At 44.6% G+C, this 23516-nt stretch overlaps 1 protein-coding gene across 1 annotated transcript in view; it reads left to right on the forward strand.

The window, feature by feature from the left end:
- Positions 1-23516, forward strand: part of DOCK1 (dedicator of cytokinesis 1) — a 569919-nt gene that overhangs the window by 485333 nt on the left and 61070 nt on the right. Inside the window, exons 36-38 of the mRNA XM_023730055.1 lie at positions 5949-5989; positions 7786-7876; positions 12402-12521. Of these exons, the coding sequence (XP_023585823.1) occupies positions 5949-5989; positions 7786-7876; positions 12402-12521 (252 nt within the window). The remainder of the gene's footprint in view (positions 1-5948; positions 5990-7785; positions 7877-12401; positions 12522-23516) is intronic.

The raw sequence follows: 23516 nt of genomic DNA on the forward strand, positions 1-23516 counted from the left end.
AGAGAGAGAGAGATAGACAGACAGACTCTCCTGATCCATTTGTACCTTTTCTCCTGGTACTTCATGAAAAAAAAATAGTAGCGATATATAAAATGTACTGATTTCATCAATAAGCAGAAATCCCCCTGAAGTCCTAAAATGAAATGAAGGAGATGGAACTCATTCACACCCTGAAAGTCCATTGCCAAGTTCCCTTAAAAACCAGTGCTGGGTTAGCTTTTTCTAAAGCTGAAGTGGAACATTCTAAGTTGGGTGGGCTCATTAGTGTCCTACTCTTTCTTGCACTTAAAAAAAAAAAAAAAAAGTAGCCATCTAAGATACAACTGTTGGGCTCTGTTCCTCTGGAGCCAAAAAGAATGAAGAAAATCCAAGAATTGGAGAAGGAACCAGAATATATGGCTAATTGTCTCCATGAACTGTGGCCTCCTCTACCTTGTGACCAGAGAGAACTAGATGGTGCCCGGCTACCACTGCCCAGTGTTCTGATCAGGGGCACAATGAATGGATCCTGATAGAAAGGGAGAGAAACATGGAACAGAATTTTAAATTCTCAAAATCCAGATTTACTGGACCCATTGACACTAGAGGAATCCCAAGACTATTGTCCTGAGACCTCTTTAAACCTTAAACAGAAGCTATCTCCTGAAATCACCTTTTAACTAAATAGCAGATTACCTCAAAAGGTAAAGAATTCCACCCTTGAGAACTGCGTTCTTTTAAAAAGTATCTGTATGAGACCAAATAGACAACAGTTACTCTAAAGCATAAATAAGAAGTTTAGGGGGCAGTGAGACTAAATTAATGAGAATGGAACCATTAGAACGGAAATAATGAGAATGTTGACAGAAACTGAAGAATGTAACCAATGTCACTGAGTATTATGTGTAGAATTTGTTGAATGGGAACCTGTTTTGCTGTGTATACTTTCACCAAAAATACAATAAAATAAAATAAAGAAATAAGGGCCTGGGCAGTCATGAAGCCCAGTGACCTACATCCCCTTAACCTATCCCTGCAAGCGTGTCTGCATGTATATGGGCCCATGGGTTCCAACTGGACGGAATTCACATTTGTAATTCTTTAACTGGAATCTCATTACCACCTCCTAATCAAGCAAATCTTTAATTATCAGCCGATAACCGTGTTCGTATCATTTAGTTCTGTGCCATTATCAGCATAGACTGTCTCTAAGATTGTAGAATTATTATTATTTTAGAGATATAAGTTATTCTCATCATGGCCCCTGTACAAGGCTAAAGCTGGCCTAGGACCAGAATTCTAAAAATCTTTGTATATGTTTTAGTCATTAATAAGTACAGAATCTAAAAAAAAAAAAAAAAAAATAATGCACAGGTATAAGCTCCGAAAGGCAAGAACCTAAGCAGTGGATTCGAGGTGGGGGACTTGTCCCAGTGGGTTCCTGGGGGAGCTTTGAGCCCGGCATTGACGTCAGTTCTGGTGAGACGCCATAGGGGGTGGGAACCGTGGATGCAGGAATGCGGTCTACAGAGCCCAGAATGGAGAGCAAGAGCAGCGTGAACTTTTACGTAAGAAACACAAAGGTTTTATATAGACATCAGGATCTGAGAGCGTGCGTGCTTCAGTTCTAGCGAGGTTTTGAAGTCCCCAACAGAGTTCGGCACAGGCAGGTGAGAGGGATGAAGGTCCTACACCATCCCCGTTGTGATATTGTCAAGAAGCATAATCAAAAGCTTAGGAAAGGATTAAAAACATGAGTACAAATGGGTGGGTGAGAAATAATACCTTGTAAATTCTGGCAAATTAGAGTTGAAAACGAAGGATCCAGCCCCTGCCTTTGATAGATTTTCTTTGCTACATTGCTCTGGGTTGTCAGCTGAGCATCTCCTCATTACTAAACCGCGTCAGATGAACTGGAGGGCATTCATGTCTCAGATGCAGCCAGATATGAAGATCTGGGTGCCTTTTTCTAAACATGCCCCCTCCTTACACTCTACATTTACGTGTCATTTCTTCTCAGAGAGATCAAGCTTGGAAGCAATTCCTTTTTTCCTAATGAAATTAGCCAGCTCATTTTATCTTATTAGATAAGTGTATGTCTTTATAATAGTGATATTCGCTAGTTACCTCAGATTCTAGAGTTCTAACATAGATTTTCAGGTGTTAAATTTCACATTGAAAATTCCCATGCTTGTTAAGTGACTTCTCTGTACCTTTCTGGTGCTTTCCGTATGATAGAGATTTTAAAGTGTTTGCAGAAATGGGTACAGTAAGAAATGTCATTGTGATTGAAATGGTTATGTGCAGACAGAAGATATTTTACAAGAGTATGTAGAAATAGCCCACTGGTTGTAATCCAATAAATGATCCTTTTCTGTTGCTGTTTATGAACAATGTGCTTTTTAAAGTGGCAACCACTTTTCTTTCTGCCTGTCTAGAACAGTACGTCCAACAGAACTTCCTGCAATGGTGAAAATGTTCTATATCTGCGCTTTCTGGTACAGTAACACTAGCTACGTATGGCTCTTGAGTACTCACTCTGTGGCAGGTACAAAGGGGAAAGTGTATTTTTCATTTTATTTTATTGTAAGTGAATTTGCTTTGCATTAACATACACATGGCTAGTGGCTACCGCATTGTCTGTTTAGGTCTAAAACGCCATGTTGTCTTCTTATGAAAAGTGGCTCCTCCCGGGGTTGTGCACAGCTTCCGGTCATATTGATTCCCAAATTTGGGATCTTTAAAAAAATTTTTTTGCCTCAAATGAGATTACACTGGTTGAGATGCCAATGGCCAATGCATCTCATGTGCAGCTAGCACCTGTCTGTCCGTGGAGACTTGCGTGTTGCTATGATGCTGAACAGGTTTCAGTGGAGCTTCCAGACTAAAGTGGATTAGGAAGAAAGACCTGGTGATCTTCCATAAATCAGCCAATTAAAACAGTAGTCCAATCTGCAACCCATCATGGGATGGCAAAGGACCAGGCAGTGTTTTGTTCCATTGTGCATGAGGTTGCCGGCAAATGAGTCAAGGGCCAACTGGACAGCAGCAAACAAGAGGAAGATACTATGTCTTTGAACAGTCTTTGTTTTAACTGACGATTGTTGAGTTTTAAGCGATAAAAGAAACTCTACTTTTGTCATTTAAAAGTCAGGATAATTTTTTTTTTGTTTTCACGAGTGAGAAGACTTTTTTTAAAAAATACTTTATTGTGTTTAAGGTAAAAGTTTACACAGCAAATTAGGTTCCCATTTAACAATTTCTATATAAATTATTTAGTGATACTGGTTACATTTTTCACAATGCGTCGTTATTCTCATTCATTCCGTTCTGGTTGTACCATTTCCAGTACTCTAGTTTCCCTGCCTCGTTCCTTCCCTTCTCATCTTCGATTTAGATTAATTTCTGACCGTTTGGTCAGCTCTAGATGATTTTTCTTAAACAAACTCATTGCTCATGGGTGGTATTCTTTATTTTATCAGCTACTCTGTCCTGGAGTTGTTGTTTAGTAAACCTGGCAGCCCTAGCAATGGCGTCCTTTCTGCTGTGTTTAGATTTGATGCTTATATCGGCCAGATTGAGTTAACTGGCTGATTCTGTTACCTAGTTTTGTCTAAACCAACTTTCCAAAAACACTCCTACTTTATCAGCACTATTTTCAAGCCCTGGGGACACCACACAAGCCTGAACCCAGGCTCCAGGACACCTTGCAGCTCTCAGACTTGCAGCTCTTTGGAATCTGGAGACGGTGAGGTAAAGGTGTGTGGGCTGCTTTGTTAGCGAGTGAGACACCACGTGCAACAGAGACCAGCCATTCCAGCTGAGGTCTCCTAGACCAGCCTGACAGCCGCCATCCACGTGAGCAAGGCCAGCCTAGATCCTACAGCAGCCAGCTGGTCTACCAGCTGACCACAAACGCGTGAGAACACCCAGGAGATCCAACCAGCAGACTCAACCTAGAAGAATAGGACCTAAAAAAAAAAATGGTTGTTGCTTAAAGCCACTAAATTGTGTAATTCATTACATAGCCAAAGGGAACTGATATCCTGTGTGAAGATATTATGGCTTGCCAGACCGTGCACTGGACAAAAACAAAAGAAAACAATTTATTTTGCCAGACCTGTTTTCAGAGGCCTTGAGCTGTGACGAAGAAAAAAAAAACTATATAACTGCTTCAAATTGTTTGTTTTCAGCTCCTCAGAATCCCTTCAATTCTTTTTCTTCTAAATTGTATTTATTTTGTTGTTGCTGAGCATATACACAGCAAAAAATACACCGATTCAATAGTTTCTACGTGTACAATGTAGGGACATTGTTTACATTCTTGAAGTCATACAACATGCACACTCTCCTTTTTTGAATTGTTCCTCCCGCATTAACATAAACTTATTGTCCCTTAAGGTTCCTATCTAATGTTTCACATTGTTGTCAATTTGATCCCATATAGATAGTTCTTGAAAGAGCATAGTGCTCAGGGAAGGCCTTTTTTACTAGTTAAGCTAAACCATGGTTTAGTTTTAAGAAAACATCAGAGAATATTTTTGGTTTAAGATTTAAAGATTATCTCAAGGCAATAGTTCAGGGGCTCATCCAGCCTCCATGCCTCCAAAAGTCTAGAGTCCATGATTATTTGAAATTCTGTTCTGCATTTTCTCCCTTTTGGTCAGGATTCTTGTATGGAATCTTTGATCAAAATGTTCAGTAATGGCAGCCAGGCACCATCTAATTCTTGTGGTCTCATGGCAAAGGAGGCAGTTATTCATGGAGGCAATTAGCCACACATTCCATGTCCTCCCCTATTCCTGACTCTCCTTCTTCCTTTGTTGCTCCAGGCAAATAGAGACCAATTACTGTGCCTTGGATGGCCATTTGCAAGCCTTTAAGACCCCGGGCACTACACAGCAAACTAGGAGGTAGAACAGAAACACTAAACATGTTATTAGACCAATTAACTGGGATGTCCCATGAAACCATTACCCTAACCCTCCACACCGAGGAACCAAATCCCATGAGGTATTTGGTTGTATATAAGCACCTCAGCAGCTACTCTTTCTTTGTTGTTGTTGTTGTAAATACACCTATCACACAACGTTTGCCAATTCAGCTTTTTACAGGTATTCAACTTACCGACAGCAGTTACAACAATTGGCTGTGCAACCCTACCCTTCATCAGTGTAATTTTTCCATCACCATTTACCCCCTTTTCTCACTCCCTCCCACCCCTGCATACCACTAATAAACTTTGGTCTCTATACATTTGCCTTTTCTTGTCTTTTTATAGAAATGAAGTCATGCGCTATTTGTCCTTTTGTGATTGGCTTATTTCCCTTAACATAATGTCTTCAAGCTCCATCCATACTGTAGCATGTATCAAGACTTCGTTTTTCCTACAGGCTGGTAGTATTCCACTGTATGTATGTGCCACATTTTTTTACCCATTCATCTATTGATGGGCGTTTAGGTTGTTTCTACCTTCTGGCTGTTGTGAATAGAGCTGCAGTGAACGTTGGTGTACAAGTCTCTTTTTGAGTCTCTGCTTTCAAGTCTTCGGGGTATATACCTAGGAGTGGAATTGCTGGGTCTTATGGTAGTTCTATTTTTAATTTTTTGAGGAACCACCACACTGTTTTCCACAAAGGCTGCACCATTTTGCATTCCCACCAGCAATGGGTAACGGTTCCAATTTCCCACATCCTGGCCAATATTTGTTATTTTCTGTGTTCTTTTTTTCAGTCATGATAATTTTCAAAGTATAGGACATTTAACAATTAGAATAGCAAAGAAAGTAAGAAAAAAAAAAAAAAGTAAAGAAAGGCTTTGCATTTTATGTGAATTTATGGTTCTAATCCAAACAGTCGGGTCCACTTTGATGTGTGTGACTCCAGTTGCAGAACTGTGCGTTTTGAATGTGTATGTGTCATCTTCTGTGGAATGGGTTTCTAAAACAGTGCTATGGTTTGATTTTTCAGAATTTCTACAAAGAAATTGAAAGAGAAGAAATGTATATAAGGTGCGTGTACCCACCTTGCTTGTCTGCACTGTCTGCATTTTTATTGTAATTGCTGCTGTGTAACCCTGGGGCTTCATGGTGTGGAAAATCAGAGTCCTGGAGAGGAGTTTGGTGGAGCCTCCAGATCCGTCCTCAGCCCTCGTATTGTTTGTCCACACAGATGCAGAGATTCATCCGGGGGGTGGGGGGGTCCACAACTGGCCAGCCCAGAAGCATAGACCTTAATGATGACGTCACAGGGTCTGTGTACCTCTTGATCAACTCGTATGTCCCCTTTGGGAAGAAAAAAGGCAGTACTACAAATTTTAATGTTTCACAGTAAGCCACAAGATCAAATGAGAAAGCGACTTTTTAAAACTTACCAGAAATAGATAGTGCCATCAAGTCACCTCCGACTCCTAGCAACCTTATGTCAACAGAACAAAACATTGCCTTGTCCTGCATCATCTCCCAGTCGCCAGCAGGTTCAAGTCCATCCTTGTGGCTGTTGTGCTAATTTATCTCACTGAGGGTCTTCCTCACCCTCGCTGGCTCTCCACTTCATCTAACACAATGTCTTCCTCCAGTGATTGATCCCTATTGATGACATGCCCAAAGCAAGTGAGTTGGACAGTATTCTTTTGGGACCCATAAGGTTTTCCTTGGCTAATTTTCAAAAGTAGATCACCAGGCCTTTCTTCCTAGTCTGTCTTTGTCTGGAAGCTCTGCTGAAACCTGTCCACCATGGGTTATCCTGCTGGTATTTGAAATACCGGTGGCATAGCTTCCACCATCCCAACAACTGCAAGCCACCACCGTACGACAAGCTGACAGACGAGTGGTGGTTACTACAAATGAGCAACATATAATTTTTCAGTCTGTTGTTACTTGAGCTGACACCATATTCCTATGTTTTCTATGTCTTTCTCCCACATTACAAGAAACCTCTTTTGTATTCTCTGCTGGATTTTACACCCCCACTTGCCTCTTTCTCTCAGGGGATGGGCTATGATTGAGCCCCTCCCTTCTTGGTCATTCCTGCGATCCAGTGTCAAACGTTTAGCTAGATTACCACTTAGAAGAATAGGATAAGGATACGCCCACATGGCATTGGGTTTTAATGATGCGCTTATTACATCAAAAGTAACTTTCTAATTTTGTTTTTCATTTCTAAGATTTTCTACTTTCACCTTTCAAAAATGCCATATCAATTTAAGAAACTTCTGAGGAACAATCAGTTGGCTTCTTTCATCCAAAATGTAGGTTGCTTTATTCCTTCATGACAGAGAAATTCTTTTGATCACATTCACTGTGATCAGTGGAGTTCTTTATTCTTATGGATTTTATTTTTATGGATTTTTTTGTGGTGCATATTCCATTATATTTCTCAAAAATTTTAGTGTAGTAAAATATCTATAACCTAAAATTCACCATTTTTAAGTGCACATATGGGTTTTTTTTTTTTTTTTGCAGTTGGAGGCAATAGAAATGTAGGAAATCACAAGCAAATGTTGTACGATCTTATTTCAAGTACTTGAGGAAAAATCTGGAGAAGATGAGAAGGAATGAGGAAACTTGGAATAAAATTCTTCCTTCTTACATCAGCTTCATTTTTTTCCTGAAAATAAAGGAGTTAAATTAAAAAAAATCATTATCATATATTACTATTGTTGCTTTTCAAGGCATGATGAGTTATGAACGGTGCTAAAAAGAACATATAGCTATGATTTACTACTGCAGGTAGACTAGCTCTTGCAATCCTCAACACAAATTATTTTGTGACATTTTAAGCACTTACCTCTATTTTATTGTCTTAGGTATTTGTACAAGTTGTGTGACCTACACAAAGAGTGTGACAACTACACGGAAGCGGCTTACACCTTGCTTCTCCATGCAAAGCTTCTTAAGGTAACTAAGATCATTGTGCAGTTTGATGTCCTGTTATTATATATTCTGAGATTATTTACATTTTCACTTTTCCATAACAAATCTTAGTAAACCTACAACTGACTTGATGGATGTTGACTAAACGCAGTGATGTAAACAAATGCATTTAGGAAGCACTTTGATTATAGACTCAGCCCCTCCGAATTCAGATTTGACAAGATGTCACAGCCAGGTATCACTAAGCATCATAAACACCAATCATGGAGCTGTCAGCTCAAAGGGAGTTAGAGAGACTGCAATTCCTTTTTCATGCCGACCAGCCTCGGTAACGTTGGAAAATGACAGCAATAAGAAGGAGTTTGCGTGGCAGATGGGCTCAGAGATAAGATGAGGCATACCCCTAATTATCTTAGCAAAGAGTGTAGGGACCAGATCCTGACTGTTTCTCCATCGGTTCACCTTGAGACCTCCTGCTGGTGTTCTCTGCCTGATCCTCCTGGACAACGTTGCTCCTGAGCACAGGTCTGGCATGTCCACTCTTAGCTCCCAGGGGCTCCTTTGTGAAGCAGATGGCTTTAGTCATTGATTTTATATTGTCAGCGACATGTTCATGCTCTCTCCATGTCTAGTGCCAACATGGTTAGTCATACAGACTGACCTCTCAGTAAGTAACTGGATGGGTGGATGGATGTGAGTGGGTAGATGATTGGATGGATGGATGGGTGGGTGGGTGGATGGATGGATGGATGGACGGACGGACAGGTGGATATATGGGTGTTTGGCTGTGTTGGTGGGTGGATGGATGGATGAATGGACAGACAGATGGATAGATGGAAGAATTGCTACACAATGTCTAGTTTTAAATTTTAGAACATCAACAAGTCATTGGATTATCTCTCATGATATTCTTATAAATAAATTGAACTGGATAAACTAGAACAGTCATGAGAATCACATTTAGTTGAGCAAACCTACATAAAGACTGCTCATTCAGGGAATCAGATTTCCAAATCCAAACCAGCACCCAAAACACTAAATGGAAAGAAAAGCAGACCAAATTACATTAAAAGGGGCACTAAGCAATGCCCAATCATGAAGATGGTGCAGGACCAGGCAACACATACATGAGGTCACTAGGAGTCAGAGCCCACTCAACAGCAGCTAACAGCAAATAACAGCAATCGGGTGTTAGGAGTGTTAGGATCCCTTGTTATTATTGTTAGGTGTCGTCGAGTTGGTTCCGACTCATGGCGGCTCTGTGTATAACAGAACAAAACACTGCCCGGTCCTGCGCCGTCCTCACAATTTTTGTTATGCTTGAGCCGATTGTTGCAACCACTGTGTCAGTCCATCTCGTTGAGGGTCTTCCTCTTTTTTGGTGACTCTCTGCTTTAACCAAGAATGGTGTCCTCCAGGGACTTATCCCTCCTGATAACATGTCGAAAGGGTGTGAGATGTAGTCTTGCCATCCTTGCTTCTAAGGAGCTTTCTGGGTGGTGCGAGCAGTTAACATGCTCGGCTGCTAACCAAAATGTTGGGGTTTAAGTCTACCTAGAGATGCCTGTGAAGAAAGGCCTGGCGATCCACTTCCAAAAACATCAACCAGTGAAAACCTTACGGAGCACAGTTTTACTCTGACACAAGTGGTGTCCCCACCGTGAGTCAGAATCGACTTGATGGCAAGGGGTTTATTGAGTGATGAGAAAGGTTAAGGAGTACACTGTGTCAGGGAGTGAACCTCGGTAAGAATATTTCAAGCTTTGACCTGAAGTTTCCCATAGTGTCTGACACAAATGTAGACAGGCTGAACTAGAGATACTCGAAAGTGGAAAAGTACCTCTGCCTGGAAACAAAAGAGCCTGTAACAGGGAAATCAGAAGGCTGAGCTCCATCTGGGTGCCTCGTCAATAGTCCTTCTGAGGCTGGCTGCGCGAGGTCCCCCCTGGACTCCCACCAGATAAAGCTCTCCAAAGGCATGTCATTTATGAAGACAGAGGTTTCTGTTGGTGCGTCTGACACCCACCGTCATGCTGTGAATTCGGACGGCCTTCATTTGCTAGAAACCCCAATTTCAGTAACAGGTATTTTTGTAAACATGCAAGTATTTCTTTTACACCAGAGAAATTAAAATGGGGTTGACCAACTGTTTGCCCACGCTTTGTCTCTCCCATAGAATATAAACGTTTATGTGTGCCTGTGTATGTAAAACATATACATGTGTGTAAATGTATCATTTGCATAATCATTGGATTTATGGAGTGCAGATGGGTTTGCCACAAACCACGTGATGGTTTGTTTTACAACCCAAATCAATAGGCCCAATTGCATTATCTTTTCCACCGGGGCTCTGCATTTCCCAGGTAAATGGGGAATGCTACATAGCCTCTCTCCATATCTTTTACGCCGTCACGTCTTGCAATTTTTCCTAAATCTGTTTTGATGTTGCTATAAATGTGAATTCACACCTGTTAATCGACTAACTAAAGAACATGATTTGTATTGTTACGAAAATTCTTTCTTCACTGTGACAAATATGTTCTAGTTCTTTAACTAAGAATCTTTAAATAGAATCTTCTTTTCTGGTGAAGGAAATTTTGTCAAGAAAATAAGAGCAATATAAGCCTCAGTCTTTAGCCCAGCGATCAGTAAATTGAATCTCAGTGAGTAAGTGGAAGCCAGAGGGAAGGTTTATGTCCCCGTTCAGTATTTAAAAGAAACAAGGATTAGTGGTGATTTTAAAACCCAAGAAAGTCGTTTGAATTCTGAGCTTTCTGGTTCTTATTTATTTTATTCTAGTTACATTTCAGAATCATCTAAAATTTTACTTGTATTTCCTCTCCAGTAAAAATAGTGACCTAGCTATGTTGTGGAAACTCCAAAATTGTGACTTCCCATCGTGGTGGGTATACCCATCAACCCATTGCCGTTGACTTGATTCTGACTCATAGCGACCCTATAGGACTGAGTAGAACTGCCCCATAGGCTTTCTGAGGAGCAGCTGGTGGATTCAAACTGCTAAGTTTTGGTTAAGAGCCGAGCTCTTAACCACTGCACCACCAGGGCTCCATGATGGGCATAGGCAAGTCCAATTTAAGGTGGAAAACACTGCAGACTCATTAAAGGTCTCTTACCTCTACCTGGCTTTCCTGGAAGTAGGAGGCCATTCTGGCCCTCAGCTTTGCACCCTGTTCCTTGGAGCCTCAGGGTTCAGTGAGAGGTGCCCCAGGCCCTCCTGGGGACGGGCAGATGGGGAGAGTGTGCTGAGAGGGTGAGCCTATTACAGAGGCCTCGCCATGTTCCCCCTCCCTTAGCCCCCAACTCAGCATGCCAGGCCCTTTGCCCTGTGTGCCACCGTTCCAGGTTTTTCCCCTTTTGTCCAATTTCTCCCATTTGTCATGCCCTCCCTCAGATGTGGTACCACCACTGGTCCCGTTCCTCCAGACACGGCCTGACCAGCTCTGAGTCCAGTGGGGTGTCCCTCTTTACCCCCCATCCTCGTCTGGAGACCCTCCTACGGTCCAGGCGCCTAGGCCGGCTTGCTTTCTCTGCAGCCTCCTCACCATCCTGTCTCAGGACTAAGTCGGGTCCAGCTCCTTCTCCTGAGTTGGTCTGGCTCCTTCTCCTGAGTCCACCTGACAGGCAAGCCCATTCTCGTTATTTCCTCCAGCAAACCTCCTGCAGCCCCCACATCTGAAATCACGCCCCCACCCTTAGATTCCCATGAAGTCTGTCTTGCAGTGGTACTGCCTAGCATTATACTCGATTCTGTACTAGCACTCTCTCTGAAGTCCCTGGAGGTCTTTGAATGATCGTTGACCTAGAGTCTGGCACATAGTGGATCCCTACCAAATAGTTGTTGAATTGTGTTGAACTCTATTCTTAAAGGCTTTGATTTTTGTTGAGTCTAACTCAAGACTTCGGATATTTTACCTGTCACACGAGCTTGCCTTCACTTTGCCATGTCTGCCCAGTTTCCTGAGACCTCACTCCATCTTCAATTCATACAGCAACTCCACCAACATGTCCCCAAACCCTTACTGAGCCCCAGCTCTGTGCCAGGCACTGTGCTTAGGGCTGCAGGTACAAAGACACCTCGCTGCCTTTGAGAAGCTGGAGATGCTGTCAGGAGTTGTTTTCTGCATGACATCTAAATGTGATCCGTGCGCCTTCTTTGCTATTCATCCAGACATTGAGCAACCCAGAACCAAGACAGTCACAGATCACCCGGTTCATAATCCACCCCGGAATTCATTGGGGCGTTCCCAGCCAGCTGACTGTCTGTGCAGTCCAGAATCCTCCGGGTTTCCCTCTGTGGGAATCAGGACCAGGCTTGTCTTTAATTCCTCTTGGGGCCTCCAGACTGAGGTTCTGCCCTCGTGTTTCCTGGCCCCACCAGCCTGATGACAGCAGCTCTGTGTGCCCAGGACCGTGGCTCATTCATGTGCATCCACTGCAGAGTGCATGCTGCAGTCTGAACCCCAAGGTAGGCAAACCCGTCACTGGACATTCTCACCTTGGCACCGCTCACACTTTGCTTTTGCCTCAGTGGTCGGAGGACGTGTGCGCTGCCCACCTGACCCAGCGGGATGGCTACCAGGCGACCACGCAGGGACAGCTGAAGGAGCTGCTGTACCAGGAGATCATCCACTACTTCGACAAAGGCAAGGTAAAAATAACAGTAATGCCACCTTCCTCTGTTTCCCTCTCTCTGTGCACCTACCTACAGTGCCGTAAACATGATCCTGTAACACCTGGTGTTTGTGGGACTAGAAATTTGTTAAAAATTGTGCATTGGAATGTTTTATGCATGCTCCTTCAGCGCGCATTTAAAACTACAGCTGTTTACAAAAGAAACCAATAGCCCTTTTATGGGTGCTCTGCTGAAAGCAAGGACTGAGAAAGCCCAGGGGTTTGTGGTCCCTGCTGGGGCAAGCCAAGCCAGGCTCCCGGTCGGAGGTGTTTCTGGGCACGTATTTGACGGCTAGTGTATATCCATTGTTACCAAAAAATTAATTCAACAGTAGGACAGAGATGGCTCCCCCTTGCCAGCTTCTAGATTAATTGGCTTGTGCAAAATTAGATATTCATTTGGCTTCTACTGAAAGGAAGCCCGCCGTCATTTTAATCAGCCAGCATCAGAGCTCACCACTGTCAGCCTTGGGCTCCGACCGGCAGTCACCTTAACAAGGAGCCGCCTGGGCTCTGCAGGGTCTTAAAAACTGCCACCCAAGTGACTTTGGAGCTGTGGCTGCATCAGGATTCTTATCTTAGTTCACCTACTTTGTATTTCACTTTGAGACAGAACTTTTAACCGGCTCATTCGGGTTCAAACCCCCGCTGAGACTTTGCGTTTGCTTCCCAAGATATACTGAATCAGAATCTGCACTTTCACAAGATCCCCAGGTGATTCTTCTGTATAATAAAGGTTGAGAACTACTGCTCTGCTCGTGGTTCTCAGCCTTGGTCCCTCACCAGCAGCATTAGCATCACCTGGGAGCTTGTTAGAAATGCAAATTCTCAGCAGGGGTTTGAACCAGGAATGAGCTGGTTAGAAGCCCTGGTTTGAGATGAGTGAGGCAGCGGACTCTGTGGCAGCACCTCGCCCAGGCAGGGGAGGTGGCCGTCCCTTCCTGTGGCTGGGGACATGAGCCAGACCCTATGGGAAGCAGTGCCTGTCAGCTGAGTCCCTGGGGTCACGGGGCCCGGGGCCTCCTTGTGTTTGGAGCAAGAGACTGCGTGTGTTTTATCTGTTCCCATTGCCCTTGACTTGGGCAAAAGAATCCCAGCTCCTCACGATATCTTGTGACCAGCTGCGGGCTGCTGGAAATGAGGATTGGAAATGTTCATGGATGATACCCGGTCCTGCAGCAGCACAAAATAGATTTCTCATAGAAATGAGGCACTTTCATGATTAAGGTCAGTTTCTAAGTATTTATTTGCTCGGCCGGGGGAATCTCACTGCTCAGCAAACTGCTAAAGGAATGGAGCAGAGTCAGCTGTCCCTGCCCCAGATGGCCTCAGGGCTTGATTGGATTCCAGAGAAGGGAGAGCAGATGCTATAGGGTGGGTAGAGCCTGAGATGGTGACCCCAGAAAAGCCGGGTAGTTCCAAGGGCTGGAGGTCATCAGGGACTGAAGAAAGGCATGGTTTTGTTACCAAGCCCGGGAAGGTGGGTCCTTGGCTGGCGAGCTCAGACTTGCCAATTATCTGGACACCAGTCTTTGAGAGAGAAAGTAACTTTATTGCAATGCGCAGAGCAAGGAGCCAGGAGGAAGTTCCTCAGATCTGACTCCCCGAGCTACAGGGAAGCAGGGCTTATATATGATTTGGGCAGCAAGATGGCGGCTGCACAGGCGTACTGGGGAGGGAAAATTCTAGAAGGCGGCCAGGAAACAGGAGGTGATGTGGTTCTTGTCGGCCCTCTCACTTTGGAATAGGGTCCGGGTGATGATTTTCCTTCTGATTCGTTCCTTCTGTTGCTGCGTTCTCTGTTGAGGTCAATTAATGGTCACAGCTGGCCCTTCTGAACATACAGGACGAGCCTAGTCTGGGCTTGGGCTGCTTTAAGGACTAATGGAAATTTACTGGCATTTGTAGGATCAGGTTACAGCTTGGTGAGGGAGCTGGAGGCCAGCTACTGCCTCGGGATGGTCATTGCTGGGGTCTTCTGGTGCCAACACGGCCTGACAAGGATCTGGCCCCCGTGGCCTTTCCGACTGCATGTCACCCCCAACCTTTCTCCTTTGCTCAATATTCTAGCCACCCTGCTCCTGTGAGCCCTTGGATGCACTAGCCCCCTCCTGCTTTACCCAGAAGCTTTTGCAGCTCCCTCCCCTGGCTCCTTCCCTCAGTCTCAGCTCACATGTCGCCTCTTCTGCAGCCCCACAAACGTCCTCTTTTTCTTTATAGCACCTCCCACCGTTTGCAATTTGATCTGCATGTTTTTTTCTATAGCATGTGCCCCACTGGGTGGTAAGCTGGATGAATTTCGAGGCCTCTGTGTATTCACCACAGAAATGTACTCTCACAGGTCTGGAGGCTAGAAGTCTGAAGTCAAGGCGTCAGCAGGGCCACGCTCTCTGAAGTCTCTGGGGAAAGATCCTTCCTTGTCTCTTCCAGCTTCTGGTGCACCTGGCGATCCTTGGCATTCCTAGGCTTGGAGATGCATCACTCCAGTCTCGCCTCCGGCTTCCCTTTGTGTCTGTCTCTGCGTCGCTTCTCTTCTACAGGACACCACTCAGGTGCCATTAGACCCACCCTACTCACGTATGACCTTACGTTAATGGATAACATCTTCAAAGACCCTATTTCCAACAAGGTCACATTCACCGTTGCTGGAGTTAGGACTTCAACACATCTTTTTGGGAGGACATAGTTCAACCCGTAACAGTCGTCATCACTCAGATAGTTCCCAAAATTCCTTACACTGGGCATATTTGCATCGTTTGGGTTGGTCTTGGATCCTGACCCAGACCCTGAGCCTCTGGGAGGGCTAAGGAGCCTGCGTGATGCTGTGACTCCCAGCCCTCCCAGCCCCTGGCCCGTGCAGGTACCGGTACGTCACTTCTGCCACATGCCAGGTGTTAGGGTCTTTTGCTCTGATAGAGCAACATGCATGTCTCTTTCATGAGTCTGATGCTGACTTGATTTCAGCGCCACCTCCACCTCAGAGGTCGTAGGTCGGATCAAGACAGATTCTTGCAAGAATACACTTCTGTCTCCATCCTAGGTGTCTGTTAAAGATACCTGTCTCCCAGTCAGATGATGACAGCAGCAGGCTGAGTGAGTGAGCAGGCAGGCAGGTGCACAGGAGGCTGCTGGCATTGACAGAAGTTATTTCACTGATGGCGTGTGCCTCACCAGCTCGAGTCCGAGCGTTTCCCTGCAGCACATGGCATGTCCACTCACAAAGGTTTCTTTGGTTTGATTTTATCCTTATTTCATTTTAGGGAAAAACATTGCAATTCTGGTTCTTCAAACCAAACAATAGTTAAGCTTAATTAATAAAGAATGTCTGCCTTGAGCATTATGCTCTTTTAAGATCTATCTCCATGGGATGAAATTGGCAACAGCAACTCAAAAGATGAGGTAGGAACCTTAGGACACAGTGAGTTTATGTTAACGGAGGAGGAACAACTCAGAAAAGGAGGGTGAGGATGGTTGCACAACTCGAAGAATGTAGTCAGTGTCACTGAATTGTAGAAGCTGTTGAATTGGTGTATGTTTTGCTGTGTATATTTTCAACAACAACAAAATACATAAAATTTTTTTTTAAAATTGCCTTAGGGTAAAGGGACTTAATACCACAGTTGAACTTCAAGATCAGTAATTACTGGGGACCACGAGATTATGAAATTGAAACCAAATGGTGCTTCCATCTGGCAAACCTATGACAAGTAGGGCTCCACGGATCCAGGCTGTTGTCTGGTGGCCCACTTCCTTTCATAATTAAGGGAATGTTCATTGTATACTTACTATGTGAGAAACTGCGGGAAAAGGATATGTGGCGGTCAACTTTGGTAAAGATTTACAGCTTTGGAAACTTCAACTCGGTAGCAGTGAGTTTTGGTTGTATGTGGGAAGCTTATACACTCTAGAGCTAATCCACTGTTTTAAATTTATATAATGTCTCAGGGTTCTCCAGGGAAATAAAACCAGTATATGTATTGGTTCAATCTATAACCGATCATGGGGATGGTGCAGGACTGGACAACATGCCATTCCTTTGTGCGTGGGGTCACCATGAGTCAGGGGCTGACTGGACAGCAGCTAACAGCAATATATATCTATATTGTTAGCAATAGAGATTGATTGTAAGCGCTTGGCTCATGCTATTATGGGATGCTGGCAAGTCCAAAATCCATAGGGCAGTAACAGGCTGGAGACTCCTGCAGGCTTGTGTCCCAGAGGAGCCCTGGTGGCACCGTGGTGAAGAGCTCGGCTGCTAACCAAAAGGTTGGCAGTTCAAATCCACCAGCCACTCCCTGGAAACCCTATAAGGCGGTTCTACTCTGTTCTATAAGATTGCTATGAGTTGGAATTCACTTGGCGGCAGTGGGGTGGGTGTGTCCCAGAATCTGTAAGGCAGGTGATGGGAAGAGTAAAGAGAGAGAGTTCTAGCAAAATGTCTGTTTATAGTCTGGAGGCAGAATATACTCTAGGCAAACTCCCTTTTGGCTCTTAAGGCCTTCAACGGATTGGATGAGCCCACCCACATTAAAGAGGGCCATCTGCTTTACATGAGGCCAACTGACTTCATCGCATGTAACTGCTTCATAACAGCAACTGGACTAGTGTCTGACCGACAGCGGGCACCACAGCCTAGCCCAGTGGACACAGAAAGGCAGCCGTCACTGATAGCTGCATTGGGAGGAAGCAGGGCTTACAGATACCAAGGCAGGCTTGTCTCGGGAAGACTTTAGAGGCTGTTCAGCACCCAGGTGCCCGACCTCAGGCCTCAGGGGAGGCTAGGGAAACAGCGGGGGTCAGGTGATATGAAAGCTCTCTACCTTTGTGCTTGGAGGCTGGCTAAGCTGAGTGGCTTTTCTCCTTCTTTATATTGGACTCTGGCTTTTGAATTGGGTTGTGTTATCTTTCTGTGTTTCTTCCGCACAAAACTCTCCTTCTATTTTCGCTTTTCCTCCATTTAAAAGTTTGGAATGTCGTTGAGCCTAACTCTGGGTCTTGTCATCTCCTTCTTTCTCTGCATAAACTTATTTCCACCCGTCTCCCTTTTCATTCTCTTGCATTTCTCACTTCCTGTGCTAATAATTACTCCTTGCTCCTTTCACATTCCGTTTTTACCACCCGTCGGAGCACCCCCCCCCCGAAGCCTCCTGTGCATTTTACGGTGGTGGACGAGCGCTCTTTTCTGAAGATGCTCAGAACTATCTGTCTTATTGTGTTTGGCGGAGGCCTAGTAATTTTTCAGTAAAGCCCTAATCCAAGCACTTCGCTGGAAATTACCAGGCTTCGCTACGGAGCGTGAGAGCTGAAAATAGAAGGCCGCTCTGCGGACGGTGTAGTCCCTGGGGGAGTCAGCCTCAGCCAGTGCAAAACCACCTCAGAGATGAAGAGACAGCCTGGCGGCCTCGGAAAAGACAGAAGCTGATTTACAGCCTGAGTGACGGATGCGGCTCTGTCACTGTTTTCAGCTGCAGCTCTGTTTTCTTTTCCCTTAAAATTACCTTGCCCCCTGACAAAGTTCACACTCTGCCTCACAGCAGAGTCAGAAAAACAGAACAAAACAACAAAGATATGTCTTGCATCATCATGGGAACTAAAAATAGAGGTTTGGGACCAGGTTTCCATTTTTGGTAAAATGGTTGGATTTCTTGTCTAAGTATTTGGGGTGAAATTTTCCCATCCTGTGAGTTTTCCTTTAAAAACACAGTTGCGATTAAGAGAAATTGCAGGTGCAAACATAGTGCAGCCCTCTTCTGTGTTTATTCTTGGCATTTCTAAAATCGTTGAAAACCCTGGTAGTTGCCAGAATCTGACCAATGAGCCAGAATTGGGCCGGAATGTGCAGAGAGCTCTTAGGTTAATTACGGTATGCGCCTCAAAAAGGAACCCTTTAGTACCAGAGCTTCTCACTTGAGAACATCAGCTTTTAAATTCAGAGATGACGACCACTCCGCACTGTCTGCCGGCTTGGTGACTAACAAGTTTTTGGGCTGACAAGCCTACTACCTGCCGAGTGCCATCCCGGGCCCAGGAAGTACAGGATGAGGAGGTCAAGGACGTGGTTCCAGGTTCCAGGTCTAGCAGTGGAGCCTACAGATAAGTCAGCAGATAAGTAACCGAACCCATGGCCGGTCTGCCACACAGGTGTGTGCTGAGCCTACCTGTCTAACAGCCTACCTGTCTTACTACTATTTTGGGGGAGTGGGGACAACTTCACAGAGGAAGTGAGATTTAGACCAGCTCTTACAGAGTAAGATAAAGTTTCTTCTTTCTTTCCTCCTCTCCTTTCTCTTTCTCTTACCCTCCTCTCTCCCCCTCCTCTCCCTCCCCCTCCTCTCCTTCCCCCTCTTCTCCCTCCCCCTCCTCTCCTTCCCCTCCTCTCCCTCCCCCTCCTCTCCCCCCCCATTTCCCCTCCCTCCCCCCCCATTTCCTCTTCCTCCCCCTCCTCTCCCTCCGCCTCCTCCTTCTGGTCCCTTCTTTCTTCCATTCAATATGGGAGCTCTTGAGGGCTGTCTGGGCTCCTGGCGTCACCACATCCCTCTCTCCCATGGAATCTCACCCGCTGACTTTCAATCTGGCCACACTCCAGTGCCCCCTATCTGTCTCCAGTCCTGACCAAGCAGAGTTTAGCACTGCCACGCCAAGTTCTGTGCAACAGACTCGGCCTGAGTGTCAGTCTGCATGACCCCATGTTTGTCTTTGAGGCTATGACTCTTGGAAGTTAAAGTTTCTCCTATAAAATGTATCAAATACTGAATTTAAAAGTTATCGACAAAGTGGTTATATTCTGCCAGGTGCCCTGAGCTTCCAAAGAAGTGTGGGCGCCAACTTACTGCTCTGATAGAGACTGGAGAAACCCCGAGAGTGCAGACACCCCTGGACACCTTTTAACTCAGTACTGAAGTCACTCCTGAGGTTCATCCTTCAGCCAAAGATTAGACAGGCCTATAAAACAAACAGTAACACACATAGTTCAACCATGTGTATGAGGCTAAATGGGCACCCCAGCCCAAAAGCAAAGATGAGAAGGCAGGAAGGGACAGGAAGGCTGGACAAGTGGAAATGGGGAACCCGAGGCCGAGAAGGGGTGAGTGTTGGCACATTGCGGGGCTGGCAACCAGTGTCACAAAACAACATGTGTATTTCTCTGTGAAGTTTCACTTAAAGCACAATAAAAAGAAGAAGTATGGCACCAGTCCCTGCTTGGGAAGCGTTTAGACTTTTCAGGAGCCACAGACCTTCCCTCAGAAGGGCAAGTGAGCAGGACGTTCTGTATCATCAGCTTTATGCCTTGACGAAGTAAACCACCCCTCCAGTGTAGACAAGCTGAGGATGGGAGCATACTTCCTGGCAGGCTGATTACAGAGTATTGATGCTAAAGGCGTGAGAGAGGGAGCATTGGCCTGAGAAATGTTGGTTGAAACAGAGAATTTATGGAAGAATAAACCGAGGGGAGAAGCAGAGGGCCTGGCATGTCCCCGGAACAGCACCATTGGACTGTACTCCAGTCACACGTCCTAGACCGTGTGGAGTGTAGACGATTCAGAGGTGACGGAGTACATCTCCTTTCCCAACAACAGTCAGGAAAGGTGGGTGAAGTTTACAAGAATGACTGGAATCCATTCAGCCCGTGAAGCATCTTCCCTGGTGTGTTATTCATAGCTAGTGAGCAAACTGAATGAAAAAGGAAGACCGAAAAATTGACACATTCAAATTGTGGTGTTGGTGAAGAACATTGAATATATTTTGGACTGCCAGAAGAACGAACAAATCTGTCCTGGAGGAAATACAACCAGAATGCTGTTTAGAAGCGAAGATGGTGAGACTTCATCTCACTTACTTTGGACACATCATCAGGAAGGACCAGTCACTGGAGAAGGAGATCATGCTTGGTAAAGTAGAGAGTCAATGAAAAAGAGAAAGACCCTCAGCGAGATGCATTAACAATGTCTGCAACAATAGGCTCAAACATAGCAACAATTGTGAGGATGGTGCAGGACGGGGCAGTGTTTTGTTCTGTTGTATGTAGGGTCGCTATGAGTCGGAATCAAGTCGCCAGCACCTAACAATAACAACAGTGAGCAAATTAGACCAGAGTCAGTCACCAGTATTGGGGTGAGTCATCACCAGCCTTCAGGATTAGTAAGGGACAGTCATCCTGGCTGTCATCTTTTCTTTCATCTGCTTCTTCCTTATCCTGGGAAATCATTATTGTCATCCTATCAGATGGCCAATCATAAATCTGATAGCTCTCTGCAAGGAGTCAATCGCTGGTCTGTTCTCCGAGCCCACTTCTGTCTTGGAGCTAAGGAAGGTGTTTCATCAGAAAAGAAGCTTTTTCTGTTGGTGGAACTTTAAGAAATGGAGCTTCCTGAGACCCGGAGGTTCAGCTCGCCAGAGGGATAAGATTATCATCTCAAGAGAACGTAGCTAATACCATCAGATGCAAAGAGGTGGTGGCAAGAGTGTGCTCCGAACTACAAGTAAACTCACCATTTCAAGAATGCCATGACATGGATTAAGGATTTCAAATCAGAAAACAAAGTTGCCTGCTGACATAGTGCCTTTTCAACTGGGGCTCTGGTAAACCTCCTAAGCCAGAGGCATGTGTAAGAATGGAGCCAGGCCCAGGCTTCCCACTGCGAAGGTTAAAGGCATTTTTTCTCTGAGATCCTCTCAGTCTAGATCGTACTGAATCTGTTTTCTCTCTGGCACTGAAATATTTTCCAAGGGATTCACACTGGAAGTAGGCATTACCCACACTGTTTTTAGATTCCTACCCAATTAAAAGTAGATGAAAATCTGAACACAGAATCCTTTAAAACTTGCTGGGGGGGAGGGGAGATGTGTATTTATAGAAAATCTGATGGAAAATACCACCATGTAACCTCAGGGTGAGTCAGATAAGATATTAATTCAAGACTTATATTTCTTTTATAAACAATTACTTCCGATATGTATCTAAAGCATCTCATCTGTCATTTAGGATAGAAAGATTAAGGTTTTATTCAGTAATAAACTCAAAGCCCTTGCATTCTAGGCAGGTAAGAGTGTGTATTCACTTGTAGAAGACTAAAGAAAATTCCACTGAAAGAGAACTACAAGCAAAGGTAATGTTTTCTCTGAAATGGAAATATGCTGAGGGAGAAATGATCATTGGAGCTTAAACCCCATTAAAACCCATCGTGGTCCAGTTGATTCTATAGGACAGAGTAGAACTGCTCCATAGGGTTTCCCAGGAGCACCTGGTGGATTGGAACTGTCAACCTTTTGGTTAGCAGCCAAGCTCTTAACCACTGTGTCAACTAGGGCCCCCATCAGAGCTTAAAGAAACATTAAAAGTCAGAAAATTTCCCCCTTTCCTAGAAATATGAGCTTGGGCTTTGACAAAGGACAGAAGAAAGATCTGGAGCAGATTAAAATATTCAAAGGATGCAGGGCGACTTTAAAATCTTCAGCTGAATGGAGGGGGAGACCGACGGTGGTCCTGGGAAGTGAATATTTACTGAGTCTCAGACCGTTGGAAGGCCATCTCTGCCTCCTTCTCTCCTCTCTGGGCCCTGCTCCTATCTCTTTTCTACTCTGGGTTTATTTTTATTTTGTCTGTCAAAGTACTAAAATGCAGTCTTACTCCAGAACAACTCTTCATATAGCACATACCTACTATGGAATATTCCTTGCCATAAAGGGAAATGAAGTCCTGATACATGCTACAACGTGGATAAACCTTGAAAACATTGTGTCAGTCACAAAAGGACAAATACTGTATGATCCCACTTATATGGAGCCCTGGTGGCGTAGTGGTTAAGAGCTACGGCTGCTAACCAAAATGTCGGCAGTTCAAATCCACCAGCCGCTCCTTGGAAACCCTATGGGGCAGTTCTACTGCGTCCTATAGGGTCGCTATGAGTTGGAACCGACTCAACAGCACTTAACAACAACAACCCATTTATATGATATATCTTTTTTTTTTTTTTAAAGGCAAACGTATAGAGATCAAAGTTTATTAATGGTTACCAGTGGCAGACTGGAGGGAACAGAAGTGGTGAGTCACTGATTAGAGGACACTGGGCTTCTGTTAAGGGTGATGGAAAACTTTGGAAACAAATAATGGTGGTGGTTGAACAACATAATGAACACAAGTAATGTCACTGAATTGTACATGTGATGAATGTTGTGATGGCAAATGTTTGTTACAAGTCTATTCGCCACAATAAAATAAAAACAGCTGGTGATTTCCTTAAGTAAGTAGCTATGAAAAGAGCATTTCTCAAGCACGTAAGTAGAACGGTTTTCTCAAGTTTTTCGGGTGATTCAGTAACAAGTAAGATCGTCAGTGAGGTCATTCTAAGGAGGAAAGGCAGGACTAGAAGGTGGCATGGGGGTGCAGTGCCACGTGTGACCCCGTGGAGGTTCTGTGCTAGAATTTTCTCCTTCCACGCAGGAGATCCAGGTTCAATTCCAGGCCACTACCCATCTGTCAGTGGAGGCTTGTGTGTTGCTCTGAAGCTGCACAGGTTTCAGCAGAGCTTCCAGACGGATGGACTAGGAAGACAGCCCTGGTGATCTACTTCTGAAAATCAGCCAGTGAAAACCCTATGGATTACAACAGTCTGGTCCACAACTGTTCATGGGGATGGCACAGGACTGGGCAGCATTTTGTTCCATTGGACATGGGGTCGCCATGAGTCCGGGGCCGACTTGACAGAAGCTAACAATAAACAACAACGTATACATCAACGGATTATTCACACATGACAAAAGTTTATCAGCATTTTAATGCATCAGTTGCCTGATTTGGAAAGCCACTTTCTAATATGGCCGTAAAGAATTCCTCCGTTGAAAATGATGGTGGGCTTTTCAATTTCACTGTGTAGCACTATAGGGGAACTGCTTTTTTTTTTTAGATTTTTTTTTTTTTTTTAATTGTACTTCAGGTGAAGGCTTACAGAGCAAATAGTTTCTCATGAAACAG

Source organism: Trichechus manatus, unplaced genomic scaffold (genome assembly GCF_000243295.1).
Source record: "Trichechus manatus latirostris isolate Lorelei unplaced genomic scaffold, TriManLat1.0 scaffold00031, whole genome shotgun sequence".
NCBI lineage: Eukaryota > Metazoa > Chordata > Mammalia > Sirenia > Trichechidae > Trichechus > Trichechus manatus.